Source organism: Salvelinus sp. IW2-2015, linkage group LG4p, assembly GCF_002910315.2.
Source record: "Salvelinus sp. IW2-2015 linkage group LG4p, ASM291031v2, whole genome shotgun sequence".
Classification (NCBI taxonomy): Eukaryota; Metazoa; Chordata; class Actinopteri; order Salmoniformes; family Salmonidae; genus Salvelinus; species Salvelinus sp. IW2-2015.
This window is the reverse complement of record NC_036841.1, coordinates 16,525,082-16,550,616: the sequence shown is the minus strand read 5'-3', so window position 1 is coordinate 16,550,616 and position 25,535 is coordinate 16,525,082. Positions and strand designations below refer to the sequence as shown.

At 42.5% G+C, this 25,535-nt stretch overlaps 2 protein-coding genes across 2 annotated transcripts; one reads left to right on the top strand and one right to left on the bottom strand.

Annotated features, from left to right (window-relative positions):
• The first annotated feature begins 3,188 nt into the window (after positions 1 to 3,188).
• On the top strand, positions 3,189 to 8,915 carry LOC111960608 (AP-2 complex subunit sigma). The gene is made up of 5 exons (XM_023982680.2): positions 3,189 to 3,309; positions 4,305 to 4,454; positions 4,823 to 4,936; positions 7,360 to 7,419; positions 8,087 to 8,915. Exons 1-5 carry the CDS (start codon positions 3,307 to 3,309, stop codon positions 8,186 to 8,188), a joined length of 429 nt encoding a protein of 142 aa, XP_023838448.1. The 5' UTR covers positions 3,189 to 3,306; the 3' UTR covers positions 8,189 to 8,915.
• Positions 8,916 to 12,218: 3,303 nt separating this feature from the next.
• On the bottom strand, positions 12,219 to 23,454 carry LOC111960607 (ras-related protein Rab-4B). Its single transcript, XM_023982679.2, has 8 exons — positions 23,278 to 23,454; positions 15,419 to 15,499; positions 14,614 to 14,728; positions 14,429 to 14,491; positions 13,061 to 13,215; positions 12,757 to 12,852; positions 12,434 to 12,605; positions 12,219 to 12,308 (listed from the first exon to the last, which is right to left on the bottom strand). The coding sequence occupies exons 1-7, from the start codon at positions 23,291 to 23,293 to the stop codon at positions 12,490 to 12,492; spliced, it is 642 nt and encodes a 213-aa protein (XP_023838447.1). The 5' UTR covers positions 23,294 to 23,454; the 3' UTR covers positions 12,219 to 12,308; positions 12,434 to 12,489.
• Positions 23,455 to 25,535: the final 2,081 nt, after the last annotated feature.

Sequence of the window (25,535 nt, the reverse complement as noted above, 5' to 3'; positions counted from 1 at the left end):
GCTGCCACACCCGTGCTTCACGGGTGGGATGGTGTTCTTCGGCTTGCAAGCATCCCCCTTTTTCCTTCAAAAATAACAATGGTATTATGGCCAAAACAGTTCAGTTTTTGTTTCATCAGACCAGAGGACATTTCTCCAAAAAGTCTGATCTTTTGTCCCTATGTGCAGTTGCAAACTTTAGTCTGGCTTTTTTATGGCGGTTTTGGATCAGTGGCTTCTCCTTGCCGAGCGGCCTTTCAGGTTATGTCGATATAGGACTCATTTTACTGTGGATATAGATTATTTTGTACTTTTTTCCTCCGGCATCTTCACAAGGTCCTTTGCACTTGTTCTGGGATTGATTTGCACTTTTCGACCAAAGTACGTTCGTCTCCTTCCTGAGCGGTATGACGGCTGTGTGGTCCCATGGTGTTTATACTTGCATACTATTGTTTGTACAGATGAACGTGGTACCTTCAGGCATTTGGAAATTGCTCCAAAGGATGAACTAGACTTGTGAGGTCTACAATCTTTTTTCAGAGGTCTTGGCTGATTTCTTTTGATTTTCCCATGATGTCAAGCAAAGAGGCACTGAGTTTGAAGGTAGGCCTTGAAAACATCCACAGGTACACCTCCAATTGACTCAAATGATGTCAATTAGCCTATCAGAAGCTTCTAAAGCCATGACATCATTTTCTGAAATTTTCCAAGCTGTTTAAAGGCACAGTCAACATAGTGTATGTAAACTTCTGACCCACTGGAATTGTGATACAGTGAATTATAAGTGAAATAATCTGTCTGTAAACAATTGTTGGAAAAATGACTTGTGTCATGCACAAAGTAGATGTCCTAACCGACTTGCCAAAACTATAGTTTGTTTACAAGAAATTTGTGGAGTGGTTGAAAAACGAGTTTTAATGAATCCAACCTAAGTATATGTAAACTTCATATATACAATTATTTTATTATATATATTTTTTATTTATTTATCCCAGACCTTTTGGTAGGCCGTCAGTGTAAATAAGAATTTGTTTTTAGGTAAAATATCTGGCTCTTTTTTTCATTTTCATAATCAAGCACAGTGGTATGTTGTAGCCTATGTTTATTTTAGATAATTGTATTCCTCATAGCAACTCACAAAAACCATAGCACTTTACTTAACTAGGCAAGTCAGTTAAGAACAAATTCTTATTTACCCTGGCCAACCCTGGGCCAATTGTGTGTCCCAATCACGGCCAGATGTGATTCAGCCTGGATTCGAACCAGTGACGCCTATTGCACTGAGATGCAGCGCCTTAGACAGCTGCACCACTCGGGAGCCCCCACTTAGCTTTAAGTGATACTTTATCAACATACTTGAAGTGATGTCAACAAAATGTATTAAGCGTGCATTCGTAAATTCACTCTGGCTATCTACTCTCATTTCAGAGCGCTCTCGTCTGTGTGCCAGAACGCAGAATTATTGATGAATTTAGGAACGCTCAACACCAGTTGAACAACCAGTTGAACATGGCCGGTGTCAGTAAACGTCAGCCAATAAAAAGCGTAATTAAATTGTTGCCAGCAGCAGTTAGTCACCAACGCTCTGGATAACATGAAAACAGCCTAACCAGCTCTGTTGGGGCGAATAAAATGGTCACAGTGAGGTGTTCTCTCATTTGTGTCTGGAAGTAGCTAGCCAACGTTAGCCAGTTAGCTTGGGTGCCGTTGTGAGGTCAGAACGCTCTGATCAACCCTACTCCTCGACCAGTTCTTCCAGTGTGCGCTCTGAACACCCCGAATTTACGAACGCCCAGAACACACTCTGGCACTCCAGATTGAATTTAGGAACACATCCTAAGTGATCATGCCAGAGAAGCCGGTATTTGGAGGATATATTGGCACGGGTGTTGTTAGGCCCGAGACGAAGAAACGTGCCAATATATCTTACAAACACTGGCTTCGAGGGCATTATTACTTTTACACAAAGGGGTTACCAACACAATACAAAGGGGTTACCAACATATTCAAATAATGATTGCAATATTTCCATTAAAAACGTTATTTTGACGAATTTATTAATACTGTTTAATCCTTCCACAATATATAGTCCCGACACAAATCAAGGGTTGCTACCCAAGCCAGCTGGTCGTTCGTTCTGTTGGTTCGGTTGCCAGAGAAGTCTCTTTGTTCTGCATCTATGGATACGACCCAGTCGTTCATTCTGAATGTTCCATTGCAATACTGGCTGGCAACGTTCTTAACCCTTGCTTGTTAGCTAGCCAACTACGGCTAATTTACGGTCACGGCAAAAAGTGCAGCAAAGTAGCCACATTTGTTTAAGCTCTTTTTTTTGTGACATTTATTTGGATACATCCATAACAATGAGCGAATGACGCGTGATTTCGCCTGGCATAGAAAATGTGCTCAATCGTCAGGATACTATTGTTCAGAGGAGCTCGCCAACAACACAGCTAACACAATCACTTCAAACTGAAGCTTGAAAGACTGCAAAGGACCTGCACTTCGTTTAGTTGTACCTTTTTTCAATTTATATTTATTTGTTTATATCCATAAAAACGATGCCAGCTGAGAAACGCTGCCTGCTTAAATCCCGAACGTTCATTACTGTGTTGCAAATGTCGGAGACAGACTGCAAGGTTTATACAAATCTCCCCTGTTGAAAACGAATGCTAGTCTAAAAGGAATGTGAGATCATGTCTATATGCTTTTAATAGTGGAGATCAAGTTCATAAATAACCTGGCTGGGCTGATGAGACAGTGGATTGCACAGTCAAATGGAACAGAGTAAATAGGCAATTTAAATGTCAGTTTTAGCCGGCGCTAACTTGTGGAATAGACCGGCGGGAATGCGGTTGTAACCTATCAGAATTCAGGAACTGATTTACCCGTTATATAATGTGCCATAAATTACAATAAGTCAAAGTGACTGTAAATTATTTATACTGCAAAATTTGCACTTTCCCCTTCTGATTTTTTTTTTTTTTTTTTACATGATTGACCAAACCTGCGCCAAATATTCATGTGACTGGACCTCACGAATCTGCAGCTGACACAAGAAGCCGGAGAGGGGTGCATGCTGGTTCTTGTAGGGATATATAATTATCTTAACCTTTAAATCTGACGATTTTACTGGTCAAATAAAACTAAATTTCCCGCAATGCCTTGCGCCTTTAGCTTTTCCTGTACTTCCTGCTCGGTAAGATAGCGGGCAATCGGTCGTCAAAACAATCCTCTCATTTGGAGAATTTATGTAAAATCAAATATAAGTCACCAGGCTAAGGGAATTCCTATTTGTTTTAAAACAACTGACTCAAAGAAAAGACAATGGTATGTTTGCAATTGGGTACATTTTGTGGCCAATTACTTTGCTCTAACGTTAGCATAGCCGCTAGCTAGCCAATGTCGTTCGCCAATCTCTCCTGTGAAATGTATGAGAAGCCTATAAAGTATAGCTAGCTAGATAACGTTATATATTCGAATTAAACAAACCCAACTAAATGAATCGATTAACTACATCTGACTCCCGACTTTTTTTAACGAATAACTACCTGGCTTTCATTTGTCAGTAACGTTAGACTAGTTAGCCACATAGCTAGTTAACATAGCTAGCTATATATCTTGACCTGAAAGGGTGTGGCTAGCTAACGTTAGATTACTAACTAACGTTAGGTGTTGTAAAGGAATGCGAATCTGTCTGCACACTTAACCAATCCATGCTCAGAAATGCACTGTTATTGGTGTTTGTTATAGTTGTAGGTTATAGGTGAAACTGATGATGCATGGGTGGTGAGAACATCCAGTGAATCAATCAAATAAAATGTTATGTCACATGCCCCGAATGCAACAGGTGTAGTAGACCTTACCGTGAAATGCTTAACGTTACTTACCCATAGTTAGATCTGAGAATCCATATTCAAGGCTAGCGAGCGTTCAATATTTCCTAATGTTCAAATGGAAATTAAGTGTGTAGAACTTTGACTCTCTGACAAGAAGAACGGGAAAATCAAGTTCTATTAGCTACATTACATTCAGGCATAGTCTAGCTTGGCTATATGCCAAGTTCAGAATGTTGTGATGTAGCTAGCTAAGTTACGATAGCAGGGCTCTCCAACCCTGCTCTTGGAGAACTACACTCCTGTAGGTTTTCACTCAACCCTAATCTAGCACACTGGTTGATAAGCTGAACAAAGTTAGTTACAACTGGGGTTGGAGCAAAAACCTTACAGGAGGGTAGCTCTCCAGGAACAGGGTTGGAGACCCCTGTACTAGACTGCAGAGCATTTCTCATTCTTCATTTTCTCTCCCTTGCTCCTGTCATACAGATCCGCTTCATCCTGATTCAGAACCGAGCAGGGAAGACCCGACTGGCCAAGTGGTACATGCAGTTTGATGACGACGAGAAACAGAAGCTGATTGAGGAGGTGCACGCTGTGGTGACTGTCCGTGATGCCAAGCACACCAACTTTGTGGAGGTATGGCAGAAGGATTTACTCGATGCCATGTCTGTGCGTTGGAGTCTGTGTGTGCCCTAATGTAGGCTATTTGTTTTCTGGCAATTGTATTCATTGTCACTATCTGGCCATTCTAGCAAGGCTGGAAGCTACCTGGTACTGTAACTCAAGGTCTGCAGCTGCATTTGGCGTACTGTTTACTTGGCTTTACAATGACATGGGCCTAAATTGTAGCATACATTGTGACACTGAAGAGGCGGTGGATAATAGGCTATATTTTCCACCGATATACTGTAACTCTAATTGGTTAACCAAGTTGAATTCGATATGCTATTAATTATTCTTAAATGAAAAGCACATATTGAGACAATTGTCTGTCTTGTCTTCAGTTCAGGAACTTCAAGATCATCTATAGGCGCTATGCTGGTCTGTACTTCTGTATCTGTGTGGATGTGACAGACAACAACCTGGCATACCTGGAGGGCATTCACAACTTTGTGGAGGTATGATAAGACATTAACTCACACGTATACTGTTTATTATGATGACACACAATGCGGGAGCTGTTTCATGTCAATGACTCTTTGGCTGGTTATGTGAAGGAATGTGGGCTAATCAAATCTCCACATTCATAGCTGAATGATTAGGCATGCTTTATTGGTAAATTATCGTATCGATGTGCTCCTACAGCTCTTTAGAATATAGGGTGTGTTCATAAATTCAATCTGGAGTGCGGTTTAGGCGTTCGTAAATTCGGAGCGTTTTGTCAGATTGTCTGTTTGTAAATTCTGAGCGTTTCGCTCTTGGAGTGTTCAGGAAGCACAGTGGCCGAGGAGTAGGGTTGATCTGAGCGTTCTGACCTCACAACAGCAGTCAAGCACCCAAGCTAACTGGCTAACGTTGGCTAGCATGCTAGCTACTTCCGATCATAAATGCGAGAACACCTCACTCTGACCATTTTACTCACCCTAGCCGAGCTGGTTATCCAGAGCGTTGGTGACTGTAACTGTGCTGCTGGCAACAATTATTTAATTACGCTTTTTTTTGCCAACGTTTACTGACACTGGCCATATTCAACGGGTGTTGAGTGTTCCTATATTCATCAGTTATTCTGCACTCTGGTACACTCAGACGTGAGTTCTCTGAAATCGGAGTAGATAACCAGAGCAAATTTACGAACACACCTATAGAGTACCACAGTATGAGTCATAATGCCCATAAAACCTAGCGGTCAAACAGGGCAATAGTTCCAATCGTTTTCCCACCATTTTTCCCATAGGGGATTTTAGAAACGCAGTATTGTTTTTCCTTGGGAATAGTGTTTAATACACAGGTTGACAATAAATGTGGCTCAATTCAGTTTTTTTAGAGTGCCTGCAATAAGAGCTACGATGCTAATGTTCTCTGGGTGTCACTGAGTAGACTGATACCCCATGTCATTGATCAACAATCCATCGGTAAGGCTGTACAGTGAAATAAGTATGTCCCAATGCAATTCTAAAGTATAATACATCCAGTGTGATTAACAGATTTTTGTCAAATTAACATAGCCTTTTGTTGATTTTATATAACATTCCAACCTTGTTTAGCATGATCTATTCAATTATGGCATAATTCTACTATTTGTATTCATTTGCATCACTGTCAATGACATACTTTTATTTTGAAGGCTAACCAAAGTCCACTATTGTGGCTAATCCTTGTGGCTAGCTTCACATAGATGGGTCCGACCACCATTAATCAAATAACCCTCGTTTATAAGACCGATCTTATTTTAGATGATGATACCTAGCTGTATAGTTAGCTAGTTTCTGAAACAGATTATGTCGTTTTGCATCTATGAGCTAGCTAGCTTTTTTTATGACCAGCACTGTAGGTGCGCGAGACAACTTTACCAGCATCATAGCATACGTATCGATGAATCAAATACGGGTGTTAGTGTAATCAATGTGTAATAACTACGTAATAAATGTATGAACGCGTTAAATTATGTGACTTGCAGTCATATTCAGGTCCTGATTGGTCAACAAGCTTGTGTTTGTGTGTAACCTTTTTATTTAACGAGGCAAGTCAGTTAAGAACAAATTCTTATTTACAATGATGGCTTCCCCCGGCCAAAACCGGACCACGCTGGGCCAATTGTGCGCTGCCCTATGGGACTCCCATTCACAGCCGGATGTGATACAGCCTGGATTTGAACCAGGGACTGTAGTGATGCCTCTTGCACTGAGATGCAGTGCCTTAAACCGGTGTGTGAACTATTTAACTGTACTAGCGGCCTTAAGCATTATAAAATGTTTAATTTCGGTATCGGGTTTTTTTGCAAGGGAAAATATCGGATATCGGTATTGGCTAAAAATGTCATATCGGTGCATCACTAATTTGAAGTGTTTCTAAAATCATGCATGGTGGAAAAATTGGAACCATTTCCCTGTTTGACCGCTAGGTCTTATGGGTATTATGACACCTCGACTGTGGGGCTCTATTTTCTATGCATTCTTACCCAGTGTAATACGCCCCATATAGAGTCTGACTCGACGCAAAAGTAAGACCAGAACACCAAAGTGGGGGAAGGACAAATCTCTCTGGTGGTGTTCGTTCATATTCCCAAAAAGCATTGCCTGAGTGGCTTTCCTCCCAGGTCGAGGGGAAATGGCGGAACAGCTCGCACTGTGCTCCCTGTCCGAGGGGCAGGCGGAATGTGGCCGTGAAGGAAAACAGCTGAGATTCCTGACACTCGGGTTCAAGAGCACCGCGACCTGGAATGCTGGACTTCCTCAGGCCCTTAAATGATTCCCTATATAGGCTAGTGCACTACTTCAGACCACAGCCTTGTACTATGGATTACACTGTATCCTAGCTATGAATTAGACTAAATAGTTCATGTAACAAAACCTGACCCCCATGTCATCTTTTCCCCCTTTAGGTGTTGAATGAGTATTTCCACAATGTGTGCGAGTTGGACCTGGTGTTCAACTTCTACAAGGTAAGAGTAAAAGTGTTGATGAATTGTAAAACCACAAACACTCTGTGCTAAGAGGAACAACAGAAAGGAGCGGAAAAAACCCGGGGGAGGTGAAAAGATACAATTTTAATGTATTTTCTTTCATTGCAATGGGGAGGTGCTATGGCAACGAGGATGGGATGCGTAATTACAACAATCAGTCAACTAGGCTCATCCACATCAATTTGGTGGGGGTTGGTTTTCCTCTGCCAGAAATGTTAAGCAATTAAGACTCCTCTGATGACTGCCCTTTAAGCAGTTATCGTGTCAATTACGTGAGGCATTTCTGAATATTCGCCCACTCGCTGAACCTTAAAGAAGCGCAGCCCACGCTAAAAGTTGCTGCGCTCTGTGATGTCTTCGGATTCACGAATAAAACAGAAAGTGCCAGAAAGCGACATGATGGCAAACAGCTTGCCTCAACATCAACCCCCTCTCTATTAGATCTAGTGCCACAGCAGCAAGGCCTACGCACTGCTAGAAAGGCTCATTTACATAATTGGGTGGAGATGAATCTGCAGGATCTATACAGTTCTCCCAACTCTTCCGTTTTTTTTTTACAGCTGTGTGCGCACAGGGAATTTGACCAGTGCAGTAGGCTGGCCTCTGACCTAACCTGCCTCTACCTATCCTGTGTGTTCTGTCCCAGGTGTACACGGTGGTGGATGAGATGTTCCTGGCGGGGGAGATCAGAGAGACGAGCCAGACCAAGGTCCTCAAGCAGCTGCTAATGCTCCAGTCCCTCGAGTAGCCAACAGGGCAGCCATCTTGACCAGTCCATCACCCACCCACCATCAACGTCACTCTGGAAAGGACCCCCTCTCATTTGCCATCTTCCACCCCTTACAGAAACCAGGGGCTTATTCACGAGGGTGCAGTCACAGAACGTTCAGATAGAAATGCATGGTGTAGAACAGACATCGTTTTCGGTCATGCAGAATCGGAATCGAGTCGGCTCTACACATTACATTTCGATCCGCAACAATGAGAAAGTTTCAACCTCTTATGCCCCAGAAAGGCTGTATTTTGGTGCTGCAGATATGGCCCTTATCATTTAATTTCTTAACCACCAGTTCAAGTAAAATCATCTGGATGAGTATATTTGCAGCACTGAAAATACATGTTCTCTCTATGCCCTGTCTCAAGCTGGAGGCTGCACTTACGGCAGTTAGATTAAGGTTGCCAGTTATTCACCTGTACATCCCGCCGTCAAACCTATACTAGTGGAGAGAGAGGATGACAAGGATTCACTGTTCTGGCAACCCCAGTGTCACTACAGTAGCTAAAAAACCCATCAGAAAACCCTTGTAAACTGCCTGTGATATCCCTGTCTTCTCTGCACCATACGTCTTGTCTGGGAGAATCACAGTTTGAGCTGAGGAGTGACTAAACCACCGCTACGAATGCCCATTGAAGCCATTGACCTCTCGTTGTGGTTCACAGTTCAATGGAGTGCACTTTAAGTGTGCCGTTGAGAGGTCTGGTAATGGCAACCTGTGCAGGGTTGTAGCTACTCTCTGTGATATTAAATAACTCTCAGTATCATGTCAGGTTGTATATCAGACAATGCGTCTCCACTCCACATATGGTGCTTGTTAGTCACATCCAGATATGTTCAACTTTAAATACACACAAATACTTTAAGGGAAATTATACAGTGATATATATTTTAAGTAAAGCAGTACTGTGAAGTTTGTTTTGTATGGTGTACATATATACAGTGTATCTTATGCATAATAGTGTGAAACCATTGTCTTTTCCAGGCCTTTCCCCAGCCTGTCTCGTTGTCACCGAGTGTTTTAATACACAGATCTGAATTGGGGGAAATTCCATTAATATTCCCTGGTCAGCTCATTCGTACGACATAAATGGGCTTTCCAACAACCAGAGGCCAAATGATATGACAAACTCTAGAGGCACTTGTCTAGTAGGTCTGTGACAACACCGCCTTGTAACTCGTCTGTCATTGTAACCATGTCCAGTCTTGCACCTCCCAACACATTACAGGTTTCACATGTTACTATTATGGTTTGTTAGTTTTTTAAAATTTGGATTTAGTGCGATGTACTGCTTCCCCTCTCCTGTCCGAGATTGTTGAAAGATGTTGGTCTCCTGTTGCTATACTACCCAGTCAGTGTATATATATATAAAAATAAATCAAAGTACTAAATAAAATGTTAAAACCTGTGCTTTTTACTGTGAATGTGTGACGAACATCAGATGAAGTACTGAAATTGGAAAACGTATAATTTGTGATTTAGTGCCATCTAGTGGTATTAATCCACCCTAGCCTTCACATTTTGGAATCCACCCTCTGAGGTCATTCTTGCAGCCTCCCAGTGATCTATAAAATCAATCAATATATCCACTTCAGTGACATTAACGCACTCTGCCTGTTACTCCATTGACCCACAAACAGACAATTAGACAAAGCTTTAACCATATGAAGTCTCCCGATACACTAACCCTACTCTCGCTGTGAGGTCTGTGGCAGATTGTCAACCTGGTTGCCTATGAATGCACACACACATGCTCTGTAATAAATCTAATTCACCAGAGTTAAAAAGCTGTGTTTATTTAGAATACATCTTAAAATGAACAAGCGACCCTTCCCTGCCAAAAACAAATCCAATACACAAACTGAAAATGTATTTACAGCATAGATTATTCAGATGTACAGTAGTACCTACAATTATTTAATCACATTGGTTACTAAGCAACAACTGAGATTCTGCTCCGTTTCGAGTCGAAATGACAGAAGTTAATCACATGACCATTAGCCTATTACTAAGTGCTTACGATGCATTCAATAGAATACACAAGACATTGAGGCCAAGGTTCAATGGTCTTAGGGTCAAGCAGCAGGGAGTGCATCACTATGGTAGTGAGACATGACTGACTGATTGCCGTCAGTCTGTGGTCCGCACACTCACACGGGCTCAGGAAGTCACAGTAATTGTCAAATGTTACATCACCCCTACACAGCAGCAGGAAGCTACAAATAACAAGTCAATTTTTTTTAGAGTGAATCATTTTGACACAACCCTGGAGAGGGAGACTAGAACAGGAGGCTTGGGTCAGTCAGTCGATACCGGGAGAGAAAGGACAAAATCTCAGTTGTTCTTTAGTGAGGAATGATTACCTCTCCAATTGCTCTTTTATTACAGTATATATTTCAATTTGTACAATTCTATAGATACAGTATATAAACAAAACAATCTCATGTGAAAGTGCACTTGCAGAGGAGGAAAAAAAGTAACAAAGCAGACTTTAAAAAAAAATGTGTTTACACAAAATGGGACCAGTCTTTCTCAGGTTGATGATGTCACAGTGGCATTTTGATAGCCATCTTCTCAAGGCTGCTTCAGTGTAACAGATAAACTGCTCTTAGTGGAGTCCAAACAGTAGCATTGCTTAGGAATTAGGTACGGGTGCATAAGGGCCTGAAATTCTAAATGTTTGTTTTTCATAACCTGATGCTATATGACAGTCAGAAAATGATAGGTGGAAGAGGCAAAATGTAAAAACAAGAAGTGCAGTTGAATGCTACAGACTGCAGCCTGGCTCTGTAACCTGAATATTTCCCACTAGTGACACTGAAACCAGTCTAGCTTCCTGTGACAGGTCTTTACATGCAAACTCAGAGCAGCAGAGAAATGAAGAGGGCAGAGATGGGGTTACATTCTCAGAGATAACCTCCCCACCCCCAGGGCGCGATAGAGCCTGAGATTGAGACAGAGTGTAACCCTTACATGGCAAAGGCAAGCAGTGACATTAGATATGCAGCTGATAAATGGGGAACAACAAGTGGTCATTGGGGTCCTTTGGAAAACCATAAGAGAAGACTGAACTGAAACCGTACTCATCCTTGTGCTATGGACACGACCCACAGGCCTTTGAGTGCCTTATGGAGTGAATCGATTTCCCTTTGGGAGGTGCTAGTAGTGACAACAACAAAAAAATTGTGTGGGTGGGGTGTTGAGGGGACTGTATACATCCACAACGTCAAGCATTTCTCTACTCCACTTGATAAATTGCATTAATTGAAATCAAACCTTGGAGAAGTTGTCTGTTAGATTAGAATCAATGCCATTTATACCCAAAGTCAAGTTACATGTGGTAACATTTAGACCGGTGGAATCAGTGACATCTGAAGCCAGGAGAACAACAAGGGGAAAAGGTTGGACAATAATTGAGGAAGCATTCACAACTGACCCAACAACCTGCTCATGCTTGGGTGTTGGTGGTAAACGGCTCTTTTCGGGTTGCAGAGTAGTCAAGTTTGGGTTTGGGAGACTTAGGTTTGCCTGGTTATCAGAATGTGAATAGCAGGCTTGATAAGAAGTACTGTTCAGTGCAAACAAAGGTTAAATTCAGCTTATAAAAAACAGAAATATAATAATAATAGTGAGTGATGTGTAAAACACAAGAACTTGTCAAACAACCTGATAGTGCAGTCTAACAGGCTGCGTATGAATGAGGAAGTTGACCATGTGTGTTTTGCAATTCATCCTTCATGAACTTTCAGTTACAGGTGGTGTGTGTACTGTCTCTGTCTGTGCGTGTGCGTGCGTGCGTGTGCTGATAAAAACAACAAAAGGGTAAAAACGGGACATCCCCTACACACAACCCCTGACCCTGACAGTCATGCCAGATATTGACTGTCTTATGTTCCCAGCACAGTTCACACCACAGGGTCTCCCGGCCTAGGACCCAGGGGCCCGGGTAACCTCCCTTGGCAGGAAGTATAGACTCTTACCAATAAGTCAGGGGTTGCAGGTCATCTCCACGGCGGCTGGTCCAAGTATGCTGTAAGTGTGTAAGGGGTTGCAGAAGGGAGAGGGGTCCTGCACATCCCAAAACACCTAGAGCTGAGAGGGATAGAAATGTTTATATATATATATATATATATATATATATATATATATATTATTTTTTTAATCAATTATTCTCTAAAGCCACATTTAATCGAAGCAGAGCATGGCAGTGTACTGACCTTTAGGGGGCGTCCTGTGAGTGTGGGGTTGAAGGGTGAGGGTGGGGGTCCGGCCCCTAGCAGTTACACTGCTGCTTGATCTGTGCGGTGGTACCTCTGGGCTGTCTCAGCTGCCTCAGGGAAGAATCTCCATACTGTATACCGGAACCCATTCGCTCTGGGTCCAATTCACCTGACACACATATACGAAGAAGGACACACACACAGTGTAAACAACATGAGCAAACACACTCAACATATGATTGTATGAACAAAATCAAACAGATACACCGTTTTAGCACACACACATATCTCATAAGTAAACACATGTACTGTTTGTTTACCTGACTCCATCTTGTTGAGGATGGTGCGGGCAGTTTTGAGGAAGGCCTCCTCCACGTTCTCCCCTGTCAGAGCGCTGGTCTCCAGGAACATCAGCTCTGTAACAGTCAACACAGTCAGTAAAATCGATACTCCCTCCCTAGGAAAACTAATACAGACCTAAAAGCTGGTGGAAACTATCTTACAATAGAGAGTTGCCGAAAAGGGGAGCGATGGAGTGAGGACAGGAAGGGGGAGAGACAGTTGTGAAATGAGAGGGAGGGAAACGGCCTGAGTAGGGGTGAGGAGTGAGAGACGGACAGTTACCGTTCTCCTGTGCGAAGCGGGACGCCTCGAGGAAGGTGACCTCTCGGTCCGCGTCCAGGTCCTTCTTATTCCCACACAGGATGATGACGATGTTGGGGCTGGCCAGCGTCCGTGCGTCTGTCAGCCAGTTGGTCAGGGCGTTGTACGTCTCCCGGCTAGAGGACAGAGACACGCCAGACAGATACAGACGAGGGGAAAGCCGAGTTTAATCACATGAAGCGCTTCATTAGGACAGGAATGTTCAGTAGGATGGGATGGTACTTTTGAAAAATCAGTGTATTGAATTGTGTGTTCCTTACAACATAAGAGGTGAAATTACAAGAAGCACTTGGAGGTAGAGATGATAGACGTTGAGAATATTAGCAGTTTTCAAACGTACACTTTTCAATATATACCTCTATGGGCTAATGTTCTTTTTGCTCCGAATGAGAAAGGAAGTACAGAAAATCATCCCTGCCGTTCCCCTCTTCAAGGACAGATGGAGTCTGATTACCAGCTCCCACCTCCTAGAAACTTTTTTTGGGGGTGGGTGAAATCACCCGTCACCATGGTTACCTCATGCTGGTGTCCATGGCAACGTGAGAACAGTGAGCAGAAGGGGTCAGACTAATGTCCCACAGCTGCAGTGAGGCGGCTGAACCATGACGTCAGCATAGAGCTAAACGATGACGACCCCTCTGCCTCGGTGTAGCTCTCACACCACACGCTTTTCGGTCTCCTCTCTTCCTATTCCTTTGACCTGAACACGGCTCCCTCTTCTCTCCCACACTTTGCTTCCATCTCCCTCCCTCTCCAACATATTCTCTCCCCCTCCCTGCTCTCTCTATTCCACACTCCCGTCCTTCTCTCTCTCGCTCAGTTGACACTCTGTCTAATGGAGTTTTGCTTTCCGGGCTGCTGCCGCCTGCCTGGAGACACCGCTTTATTACGGCCCTGTCACTCTGCATCACACACTTTATTAAAGCTCTGTCACCTCACATTACACCATTCACTCCATCTTGATGATGCAACAGGCATGGCAACTCTGGGCTGACTAAATGAAAACTCTTGGCTTGGTGCTGCCATTCACACGTCCATCTCTGACTCCGTGTGTTTCACACGTCCATCTCTGACTCCGTGTGTTTCACACGTCCATCTCTGACTCCGTGTGTTTCACACGTCCATCTCTGACTCCGTGTGTTTCACACGTCCATCTCTGACTCCGTGTGTCTCCGTGCTCCTGACCGACTCTCCATGGGCTTGTTGAAATTCAACATCTCTATTCGGTCTCTCTGTGCTCTGTTGCCGACTCCCACGTCCTCTGCGTGTGTACGAGCGACCAGTGAAACCAACGCGCTTTTCTCACGGGTCCATCATTGGGTCACCTACCTTGTAATGTCATAGACAAGCAGCGCCCCTGCCGCTCCACGGTAGTAGCTGCGAGTCACAGACCTGGGGGAGGGCAGACAGAAAGCACTGTTAACCAATCACAGAACCAGAATACAATCCGTCAACCAATGAGAGCACGGGTCAAAGGTAACGGCACCTCTGGGTAACCAATGGGAGGTCATTACCTGAAGCGCTCCTGTCCAGCTGTGTCCCAGATCTGTAGTTTAACCGTCTTACCCCCGACGTTGACCACCCTGGAACCAAACTCAACCCCGATGGTGTGGTTGGAGTCCTGCTTGACTGCACAGCCAGAGACAGACCATTAGAGAAGCCACAACCATCACTGTACTGTTTGTCTCCTATATAATTTATTCAAATATGTCGGTTTTTCCAGATGGCTGGTTTGTGAAAGACAAACACCTAATAGTGTGACTGCCTAGTTATGAGGCCTAAGTTGCCAAGACTTCACAGAAACATTTCCTGGTTAATTCCCAGAGTCACAGTGCTGATCTACATTGTGCTGGTGCATTGTGCTTGTTTAAAGACCTAGAACAGTTAGCTTCAGAAGCCTCTTCAGAAGCCTCATCAGCATATCAGAGGGTTGGTGAGCTACTGCCTCTCTCAGGTCCAGAGATTAAGACAGTCAAAGCCCTTCTCCCACACTACTGACAGCACTGGGAGTTAGAGGTCTTTATCTCATTTACACATCTCTGTGTGTGTGTGTGTGTGTGCGCGCGCACGGACATGCATTCGGAAAGTATTTAGACTCCTAGACTTTTTCCACATTTTGATTTAACCCATTTTAGAATAAGGCTGTAACGTCACAAAATGTGAAGTCAAGGGGTTTGAATCCTTTCCAAATGGACTGTACGTATGTGCGGGTCAGTGTGCAGAGATGCACGTAACGTTTCTATATTATTGGGCATAAACAATGCATGTGGGTGTTGTTTATTTGCAGGACAAGGGGAGACCAGCATTGGCACGACTTACACTTGGTCTCAATGAACTGGTGCAGGAGGCAAGATTTCCCTGTCCCAGCACTGCCAATCACCAGGAACTTAAACAGGAAGTCTGAAATGAGAGAGAGCGGGGACAGAAATCAATACAACACCAGAGGCTCAAACTGTTGAGACCAATCCTTAAGTCTCCCTATGACCGTGATCTGCTCCCTGTCAACAGAGTAGCCAACGGTCCCAAATTAGCTGGCAAATCACTACCTTGTGTGTGAGTGTGATGGCATGTAAACATTGTTGCTAATTTGCTAAGCGACGAGCTAAAAGAGGATGGGGTAAGAGACTTCTAAAATGAACAATGAGAGAGGTTGTGTTGTCAACCACTGACAGGCGTGGTCCCATAGGTCATCGCTCCTCACTTTGAGAGAGATTGAGTTGTATCATCCTGTCGGTCTCCTCAGGCTTTGGAACTAAGAAGAGGCGACTCTGAGATGCTGGCCTTCTAGGCAGAGTTCCTCTGTCCAGTCTCTGTGTTCTTTTGCCCATCTTAATCTTTTATTGGCCAGTCTGAGATATGGCTTTTTCTTTGCAACTCTGCCTAGAAGGCCAGCATCCTGAAGTCACCTCTTCACTGTTGACGTTGAGACTGGTGTTTTGTGGGTACTATTTAATAAAGCTGCCAGTTGAGGACTTGTGAGGCATCCTATTTCTCAAACTCGACACTCTAATGTACGTGTCCTCTTGATCAGTTGTGCACCGGGGCCTTGCACTCCTCTTTCTATTCTGGTTAGAGACAGTTTGCGCTGTTCTATGAAGGGAGTAGTACACAGCGTTGTACGAGATTTTCCGTTTCTTGGCAGTTTCTCACATGGAATAGCCTTCATTTCTCAGAACAAGAATAGACTGATGAGTTTCAGAAGAAAGTTCTTATTTTCTGGCCATTCTGAGACTGTAATCGAACCGACAAATGCTGATGCTCCAGATACTCAACTAGTCTAAAGGCAAGTTTTATTGCTTCTTTATTCAGGACAACATTTTTCAGCTGTGCTAACATAATTGTAAAAGGGTTTTCTAATGATCAATTAGCCTTTTAAAATGACAAACTTGGATTAGCTAACACAATGTGCCATTGGAACACAGGAGTGATGGTTGCTGATAATGGGCCTCTGTACGCCTATGTAGACATACAGTTGAAGTCAGAAGTTTACATACACTTAGGTTGGAGTCATTAAAACTCGTTTTTCAACCACAACCACAAATTTCTAGTTAACAAACTATAGTTTTGGCAAGTCGGTTAGGACATCTACTTTGTGCATGACACAAGTCATTTGTCCAACAATTGTTTACAGACAGATTATTTCACTGTATCACAATTCCAGTGGGTCAGAAGTTTACATACACTATGTTGACTGTGCCTTTAAACAGCTTGGAAAATTCCAGAAAATGGTGTCATGGCTTTAGAAGCTTCTGATAAATGATGTCAAGCAAAGAGGCACTGAGTTTGAAGGTAGGCCTTGAAATAAATCCACAGGTACACCTCCAATTGACTCAAATGATGTCAATTAGCCTGAGTCAATTGGAGGTGTACCTGTGGATATATTTCAAGGCCTACCTTCAAACTCAGTGCCTCTTTGCTTGATATCATGGAAAAATCAAAAGAAATCTGCCAAGACCCCAGAAAAAAAATTGGAGACCTCCACAAGTCTGGTTCGTCCTTGGGAGCAATTTCCAAACGCCTGAAGGTACCACGTTCATCTGTACAAACAATAGTACGCAAGTATAAACACCATGGGACCACGCAGCCGTCATACCGGTCAGGAAGGAGAAGCCTTCTGTCTTCTAGAGATGAACGTACTTTAGTGCGAAAAGTGAAAATCAATCCCAGTACAACAGCAAAGGACCGTGTGAAGATGTTGGAGGAAACAGGTACAAAAGTATCCATATCCACAGTAAAACGAGTCCTATGTCGACATAACCTGAAAGGCCGCTCAGCAAGGAAGAAGCCACTGCTCCAAAACCACCATAAAAAAGACAGACTACGGTTTGCAACTGCACATGGGAACAAAGATCGTACTTTTTGGAGAAATGTCCTCTGGTCTAATGAAACAAAAATGGAACTGTTTAGCAATAATGACCATCATTATGTTTGGAGGAAAAAGGGGGAGGCTTGCAAGCCAAAGAACACCATCCCAACCATGAAGCACAGGGTGGCAGCATCATGTAGTGGGAGTGTTTTGCTGCAGGAGGGACTGGTGCACTTCAAAATAGATGGCATCATGAGGTAGGAAAATTATGAAAATTATGTGGATATATTGAAGCAACATCTCAAGACATCATTCAGGAAGTTAAAGCTTGGACACAAATGGGACTTCCAAATGGACAATGACCCCAAGCATACTTCCAAAGTTGTGGCAAAATGGCTTAAGGACAACAATGTCAAGGTATTGGAGTGGCCATCACAAAGCCCTGACCTCAATCCCATAGAAAATTTGTGGGCAGAGCTGAAAAAGTGTGTGCGAGCAAGGAGGCCTACAAAACTGACTCAGTTACACCAGCTCTGTCAGGGGGAATGGGCTACCCGAAAAGTTTGACCCAAGTTAAACAATTTAAAGGCAATGCTACCAAATATTAATTGAGTGTATGTAAACTTCTGACCCACTGGGAATGTGATGAAAGAAATAAAAGCTGAAATAAATCATTCTCTCTATTTTAAGAATGTGAAATGTCAGAATAATAGTAAAGTGGTGATCCTAACTGACCTAAGACAATTTTCACTAGGAATAAATGTCAGGATTTGTGAAAAACTGAGTTTAAATGTATTTGGCTAAGGTGTATGTAAACTTCCGACTTCAACTGAACATACTGTATATATATATATATATATCAGATGAGTTAAAAGGACAGGATGTGATGATTGAATAAGGAAGAGGATAGGAATGCTGTGTTGAACAATGAGAGGGTTTAAAGTTCACGGTCAAAAGTCACAGCGGAGCTTGACGGTGTTGAGGTTGTAGCAGCTGTATTTCTGATCAATTTGATGTTATTTTAATGTCAAACTTTTGAACGGTAGTGTTTGGGGTTAATTAGAAATGTCCTTGTTTTTGAAAGAAAAGCTACAATTCTTTTTTAAATCAAATTGATCAGAAATACAGTGAAGACATTGTTAGTGTTGTCAATGACTATTGTAGCTGGAAACGGCTGATTTTATTTCTTAATGGTACAGTTGAAGTCGGAAGTTTACATACACCTTAGCCAAATACATTTAAACTCATATATATATATGGTGTAGTGGTGCTTTGCTGGTGACTGTCAGCGATTTTTTAATTTTTTATTCAAGGCACAGCTCACCAGCATGGCTACTGTATCCCAGTATTCTGCAGCGATACGCCATCCCATCTGGTTTGCACTTAGTGGGACTATCATTTGTTTTTCAACAGGACAATGACCCAACACACCTCCAGGCTGTGTAAGGGCTATTTGACCAAGAAGGAGAGTGATGGAGTGCTGCATCAGATGACCTGGCCTCCACAATCACCCAACCTGAACCCAAATGAGATGGTTTGGGATGAGTTGGACCGCAGAGTGAAGAAAAAACAGCCTACATGTGCTCAGCATATGTCTAAACTCCTTCAAGAAAAGCATTCCAGGTGAAGCTGGTTGAGAGAATGCCAAGACTGTGCAAAGCTGTCATCAAGATAAAGGGTGGTTACTTTGAAGAACCTAAAAAATATTTTGATTTGTTTAACACTTTTTTGGTTACTATATGATCCCATGTGTTATTTCATAGTTTTGATGTCTTCACTATATTCTACCATGTAGAAAACAGTAAAAATAAAGAAAAACCCATGAATGAGTAGGCGTCTCCAAACTTTTGACTGGTACTGTATATATTTTTTTAATGACTTTTGAGAACTAACAACCACCGAAATAACTACACAGTCAGGGAGAATCTAAAATTCCTAAAATATATCTTTGCCTGGGGCCAAGTGATAGCATAAGAACACAACATAAGCCATGGCAAAATATGTAGAATTGCAGAACAATAGCTATAACTGCACATTTTCTCTTAGCCCCATAACAAAATGTGTAGATCTGTAGGAAATTAGCTTTTTTTTTTAAAAAAGAGCCACATTTGGCCTGCGGCAATTGGCCACGCCCACTACCCCTCCGCTAACTTTGCCACCGCTGCTGAAAAAGATCCTCGGGGAAACGCTGAGCTGGCTACATGACGGCAAGTGTACAGGAATGGAGGCAGTCTATTCACAAACACTCCATGCATACCCGACCGGCCCGAGTACATCTGCACAATATAGATGGGTTACACTGGGCAGCTGCAAAGTTCTGGTGATGTGTTGGACCGGGTCTGGTACTTGACCCCGTCCTACGCACATGACCATCTGGCTGAGGCCCTGATGTGTGGGACAGAGAGCGGTCCAAAGATGGTCTTTGTGCTGTGACCACAGATAGGGCAATGGCCATTTGCATGCGCAGCCCAGGGTTCCACCAAGCCATACAAGGAACAATGGGGAATTGAAGCAGGAGAGGCTGGCTGTGTGTGGAAAGGGGCAGCAGTGGTATAGAGTGCAGCATCCACAAGCCTCTCTCACACACACACACAGGAGTGAGTCAGGCTGCAGGAGAAACACACAGGGGGCATGGCCCCTCACTGAGTTTCAAGCAGAGTTATTTCAATTACATTTCCAACTCTGTCAGTGCCAAACTTTTCTCCTCAACTTTCTGACTGATTTGCAGATTGGATGCTATTTACCACTCTGCTGCTAGTAAGCTAATCAGCTTGGCTACATGTGCCAAAGCAGGCCAGTCAAATACAGAATCAATATGGCAACTGGAGTAAATGACTGATGAAAGGAAAGAGCAGGGGATGAGATTGATCCTTTGTTCTTCTGTGACATTTAAAACACAGTTCTCCTGCAGCCAGCTCTTCTCCAACCCATAAATCAACCATGGCCTATGTATACTAGTGTGTGTGTGTGTGTTGTTTACTCAACCAACATAACCTTGAGGCCACATTCATAGCAAGGTAGGCACCCACTAGAGGCCTTATCACACCTTGTTTTCTGTCTCTCGGCGGACACACTAATCAATGACAACCTGTGTGTGAATGTGACGGATGGAAAAAGCCCGTCTAGGAGTAGTTGAGTCATATTGCATTTACACCATAATAACAAGTATTTTGTTGTGTATAAGCGATAGTAAACAGTGGGTAGGTTTTGGCAGGAATAAGAGCATGACCTCACACACACCTGTTCTAGTCTGCCCTTCAGTCCACCTGCTCTGAATCAGACCCCTGTGTTACCTCTGGAGCCAAGCCATATAATCTCTTACAGTGCTGGGCTTCATCCGTGTGTGTGTGTGTGTGTACATACATACACGCACTAAGTCAGCCTCTCACCTAACCGAGAGACTGTGTGATATGTTTTGTGTAAAGTACATTCCTACTGTACTTTACATGCCAAAGTGAATTAGTGAATGCAGCTTATGTTACAGTCTGCTTTGTGTAGTCACGTGGCTCCCATGTGACACTGTTGTTCTGCCCTCCTTTATCCCCTTCTAGTACTTAGGGGGAAAAAAAGCCAATCAGGAAATCAATGAAGACTATTACAGCTGTCGTCTATATAACAGTGTAGAGCACTCCACTTCTAAATGTTGACCTGCTGGTGTAGCATTTCAGAGAGACGGAAACAGAAGAGAGCAAGGAAAGACTACATAATTATCGAGTGAGGGGGACAGATGGAGCGAGATGTGTCAGCAGGGGGTCGAGCAAGCTGCAACAGGAAAGAGGAGAGTACGCATAGTGTGCTGTAGCAAAAACAAATCCATTCACCACAGCCACACCATAAGAAAATGAATAGGCCTGGCTACAGTAAAACAACACTTACCTACCACTGGACACCATGTCCAAAGCATGTTTACAAAGTTCAAATGAATATTTAAGGATAAAGATTCCAAGAGAGTGGTCAGGAAGATAAAACTGCAATTTTTCCATTGGTGAGAATAAAAAGATTTGTTACTAACAAACCAATGTAAATGTCTTGGATTGGCCCCCAGGGAAGTGTATATGTAATGGACCAACAAACACCTAGCTTGTTTTGATTTTAAAAGATGTAGGTTACATTGTAGTTTTAAAAAAAAATGACATGAGAAGAGTTTTACATTCAGGAGATGGATTAATGTGGAATAGAATTAACAGAATCCCCATTCTACCTTAAGAGTCAAGCTAGCATACATGCCCCCCGCACATACACAGCTCATGTAAACATGCACGCACACGACAAACGATGTTTGTTTTGGGATTTCTACAGTTCTGAAAACCAGTCAGGCTTTTAAACCTTTTAAGAATGAGCGTTTACATGCACACAAATAATTAGATATTAAACTGATTGTCAGTAGGCAGATTATGCAATAGTAATGTAAACGCCCAACTCTGCTTATCTTAAATCGGTGTACAGTCAAAATCGAAGTAAGCATACACCGATTAAAACACCTGGTTTTCTGAACAATCGTTCAAATTATTAGGACATATAAACACTTTAATCTGTGTTCCAGCAGTGTATTTGATCTGAGCATCTGCTAGCACCAGCTGAGCAAGCCTCCCTCTTTAGCGCAAGTGAAGTGTGTTCGGAACAACTTAATGTAGGTGTCTTAGAAGTAGTTTTCACACACAAACTCTATATGTCCGAACTCAGAATCAAGTATGTTTCCCAAAAATAACATGGTAGAACATTTATTTTTATTGCCGATTTTCTGCATTTATCAGAGTGATTTCCATGTAAAACAGGAATATTAGGGAAATCGTTCGTTCTTCTTGCAAAGCAAGTAAATGTTTTAATCGAACTAGCTACTATATTAAAATCGGACTGATCATGTAATTCCAGATAAGATCTCATCTGAACTGAAGAGAAATGTTACAAGCTAGTGATGAGGATGTTGTTATCTGGCCCCTGGGGCTGTGGTGTCAATGCAACTGCATCAGATCAGGCTCTCCAACCCTGTTCCTGGAGAGCTACCCTCCAGTAAGTTTTCACTTCAACCCCAGTTGTAACTAACCTGATTAAGTTTATCAACCAGCTAATTATTATAATCAGGTACACTAGATTAAGGTTTGGAGTGAAAACCTACAGGATTTGAACTCTCCAGAAATATGGTTGACTAGCCCTGTGATACATACATGACAGGTCGTTAGCAAAAGGCAACACCGCATAACTTGACATGTTAGCTAACCCCATCACTTCCAACTTTTACATCCCAAGGACACATGGCTAGCTAGCTAAATCTGAATGGGGTCGGTTAAATTAAGCCAAACGACTGCAAATAAAGTTTCTAGTGATTACTACGCTTATTACCGTAAACTAGCCACCCAAGTTAGCTTTGCCAATTTTTTGATGGCAACATTTCAATATAAGTTACTTGACCAACTTCACAACTCCCTCTGCGAGTCCCAACCAATACAAAGACTCCAGATGTTGTGTCCAAAAGCTAATTCTTGGCCCTTTTAGGAAGCACACCACGCTTCTGTCTACACGACTCAGTGTTGATTTCAAGACACCTAGTGGAAATGACGGTGCTGAATGCGTCTACAAACAAGCGTCATGACCCAAGCAGGTACAGCAGAAGTTATACACGTAACGTTAGCTAGCTCAGAGACGGATGAGGAAGCGAGACAGCCCACTCGATGTTTTTTTCTGGTTTAATGAAAGTCAACGAACTAAGTAGACGAGCTCCAGCTGCTATTCCATTTGTGTCTATGGGAGACCCACCCCGTTAAGTAGACCGGAACGGATCATTTTTGTTCAACGATAAACAGCCTGAGCGAACTATCTTCATTTATCCACCATCTTTGGCTAACTAGCTAGCTAGCAGGCTAACTAAACGTACCGTATGTTTCAGACATGTCGGCCCCCGCTTTAAAAACGATGGACTTAGACGGATTTTCTTAGTTGGTGTCTTCGTACCGTATGTGAAGGATGTTGTGTTGTTTTTTCGTGTTTTCTAAAGTAGCAATTACACCTCCCTTTAGATTTCTGACTTCGCCACACCGTTTCCCTTTCCTCCACCAACAACACAACTACGCACCTACGTTATGACGTGTAAATGTACACGTCATTACGTGATTTTTATGGGCATAATCCATATATTTGGGAATTTGAATATTTAATTTAATAGGATCTCTATAGCATAATCAGAGTAGTCTCGTAAACCCGAGACTATAATCAGAGAGCATAGAAAACTTTAGCCGGGGTACCAGTCTGTTTGAGTTATCATTTCACTCCTTGTCATGGTCAACCGTTTCTTTATTTTGGTGAGTAACGAAAGTATATTGAATCCAGTCTCTTAACGAATTGGTCAAGAATTTTGTCTATGGACAGCAATTATTCTTAGTGATTCAGAATGCTTTGAACATTAAATGAAAACTCAAAATTCAACGACTTTGTTACTTTGAGATTTTTGGGGATAAAATGTAAAAGATGCTAATATTTTTTTAAACATATTTTTTAGGTGGTTTGACACTTTATTCAGACAGTAGTGAAATTAGATGGGGAGACAGGCACATGGGAGAAACAGTGGGAAGGCCAGTGGGAATGCTCTGCACAGGAAATACTCATATTAATGGTTGATGTTTGTGGGTAACCAAATCATAGATTGCATTTCCTTGTCCATAGACTGCTTTCAAGGTAAGGACACAAACATTTTGCCATTTTGGTGAACTTTCTCGTTAAAATAGGACTGGAAGAAAACCCTGCTTGCTCTCCAGGAGGGTTGTCCACCCCTGATCTATGTTTCCCAATGTGTGTTTGAAAATGTTCTTGAAATAAGAATTAATTTCTCAATCCCCCAACCTTAAAAAAAATGATCAAATGAATATCAGTATTCAGGTGGTATATGCCAACTAGTTGAAGATCCTTTCCATCATCTTACTCTACATAGACACAATATATGATGTGTTTATGAGTTGTGAGTCCCCCTACCATCTCTGCCTAGCATGTGCACAGTACTAAAATGGCCTGGAGCAATGAATATCTAAAGTTATTTGTAGGACTTAGGACTGTCCATGAATGGCTGCAACAACAAAGAAATAGCCTCATATATTTCATTTCAAAGACACAAGTAGGTATATCAGACATTGGTAAAATTGGGAAGATGTGGAATAATAAAATACTGTAAGTGTGGTAAATAACAGTAGTGTTCTTGCTGACTCACCACACAAATTACCCTTTATTTTAGCCCTTTGTTAGGAATGAGAATTGTTCAACTGATCAGACTAAATAAAGTCAATTGATAATAAAATATCCTGATGACAAATTTGCCCCTACACCCTAACCAAATAGTTGTTATATTTATTGTCCCCCCCCCCTCTAGAATCAAATGTACACTTTTGGGTTCACAATGTGTTTTGCAAATTATTTTCATAATTACAAATTAGGTCACCCTACCAAACTTCCCTGCAAAAACAGACAGTAGGTCTGTCTGCTCCCTTTTGATTGTCACATCCTAAATGCCAATCACAAAACGAGGGGACAAGGGCCGGCACTCCCATTAGGCAAGATTAGGCGGTCGACTATGGCGACATTTTGGAAATTGGCTGCTACCCTCCGGCGCCCCTTATTGGCTACTTCACAGTCGGTGGCGCCCCAGCCGCCAGCTCATAGCTGCAGTTTGCCCCTCCCCCATTCCCGCTTCTCCCGAAGTTCATTCCCACTATCCTTGGTAGCTATGTGTTTATTTTTACGGGATTATTCAACTGTGAAACATTAATACAAATAAATGTGTGTTACAAATACAAATTAAAAAATGTTTTTTAATGTTTGTGCGTGACAAAGACGATTAGTGATTAAGGAAGTAGCCTAACCTATCCTGTTTAGATCAGTAAGTAAGGCTGTAGCCGGACCTAGCCTGTTAACGTTAGCAAGCTACTAGAGGAAATCATTTCTGCTAAAAGTAAGCTATAGAGATCTGAAATTTTCTACCATGTCTAAGAGACAAAAACTATCAGGAAGCAAATCTTTTTTTTAAACGAAAGAGAAAAGAGCCACAATCTCTAAACCAAAGAGATTTGCTGCATGCAGCAATGTGCAATGTTCATCAGCCAGTGTGGAGAACAACATGCCTCCTAAGACAGGCCGTTCAGTTGCTGA

Excerpts from the sequence above, each read along its gene's own strand:
- LOC111960608 (XM_023982680.2), top strand. Across the intron at positions 4,455-4,822 it reads AGCACACCAACTTTGTGGAG|TTCAGGAACTTCAAGATCAT; the intron begins GTATGGCAGAAG and ends TCTTGTCTTCAG. Across the intron at positions 7,420-8,086 it reads TGGTGTTCAACTTCTACAAG|GTGTACACGGTGGTGGATGA; the intron begins GTAAGAGTAAAA and ends GTTCTGTCCCAG.
- LOC111960607 (XM_023982679.2), bottom strand. Across the intron at positions 13,216-14,428 it reads CTTGTCTATGACATTACAAG|CCGGGAGACGTACAACGCCC; the intron begins GTAGGTGACCCA and ends TCTGTCCTCTAG. Across the intron at positions 12,853-13,060 it reads CCGCTTCGCACAGGAGAACG|AGCTGATGTTCCTGGAGACC; the intron begins GTAACTGTCCGT and ends TGACTGTTACAG.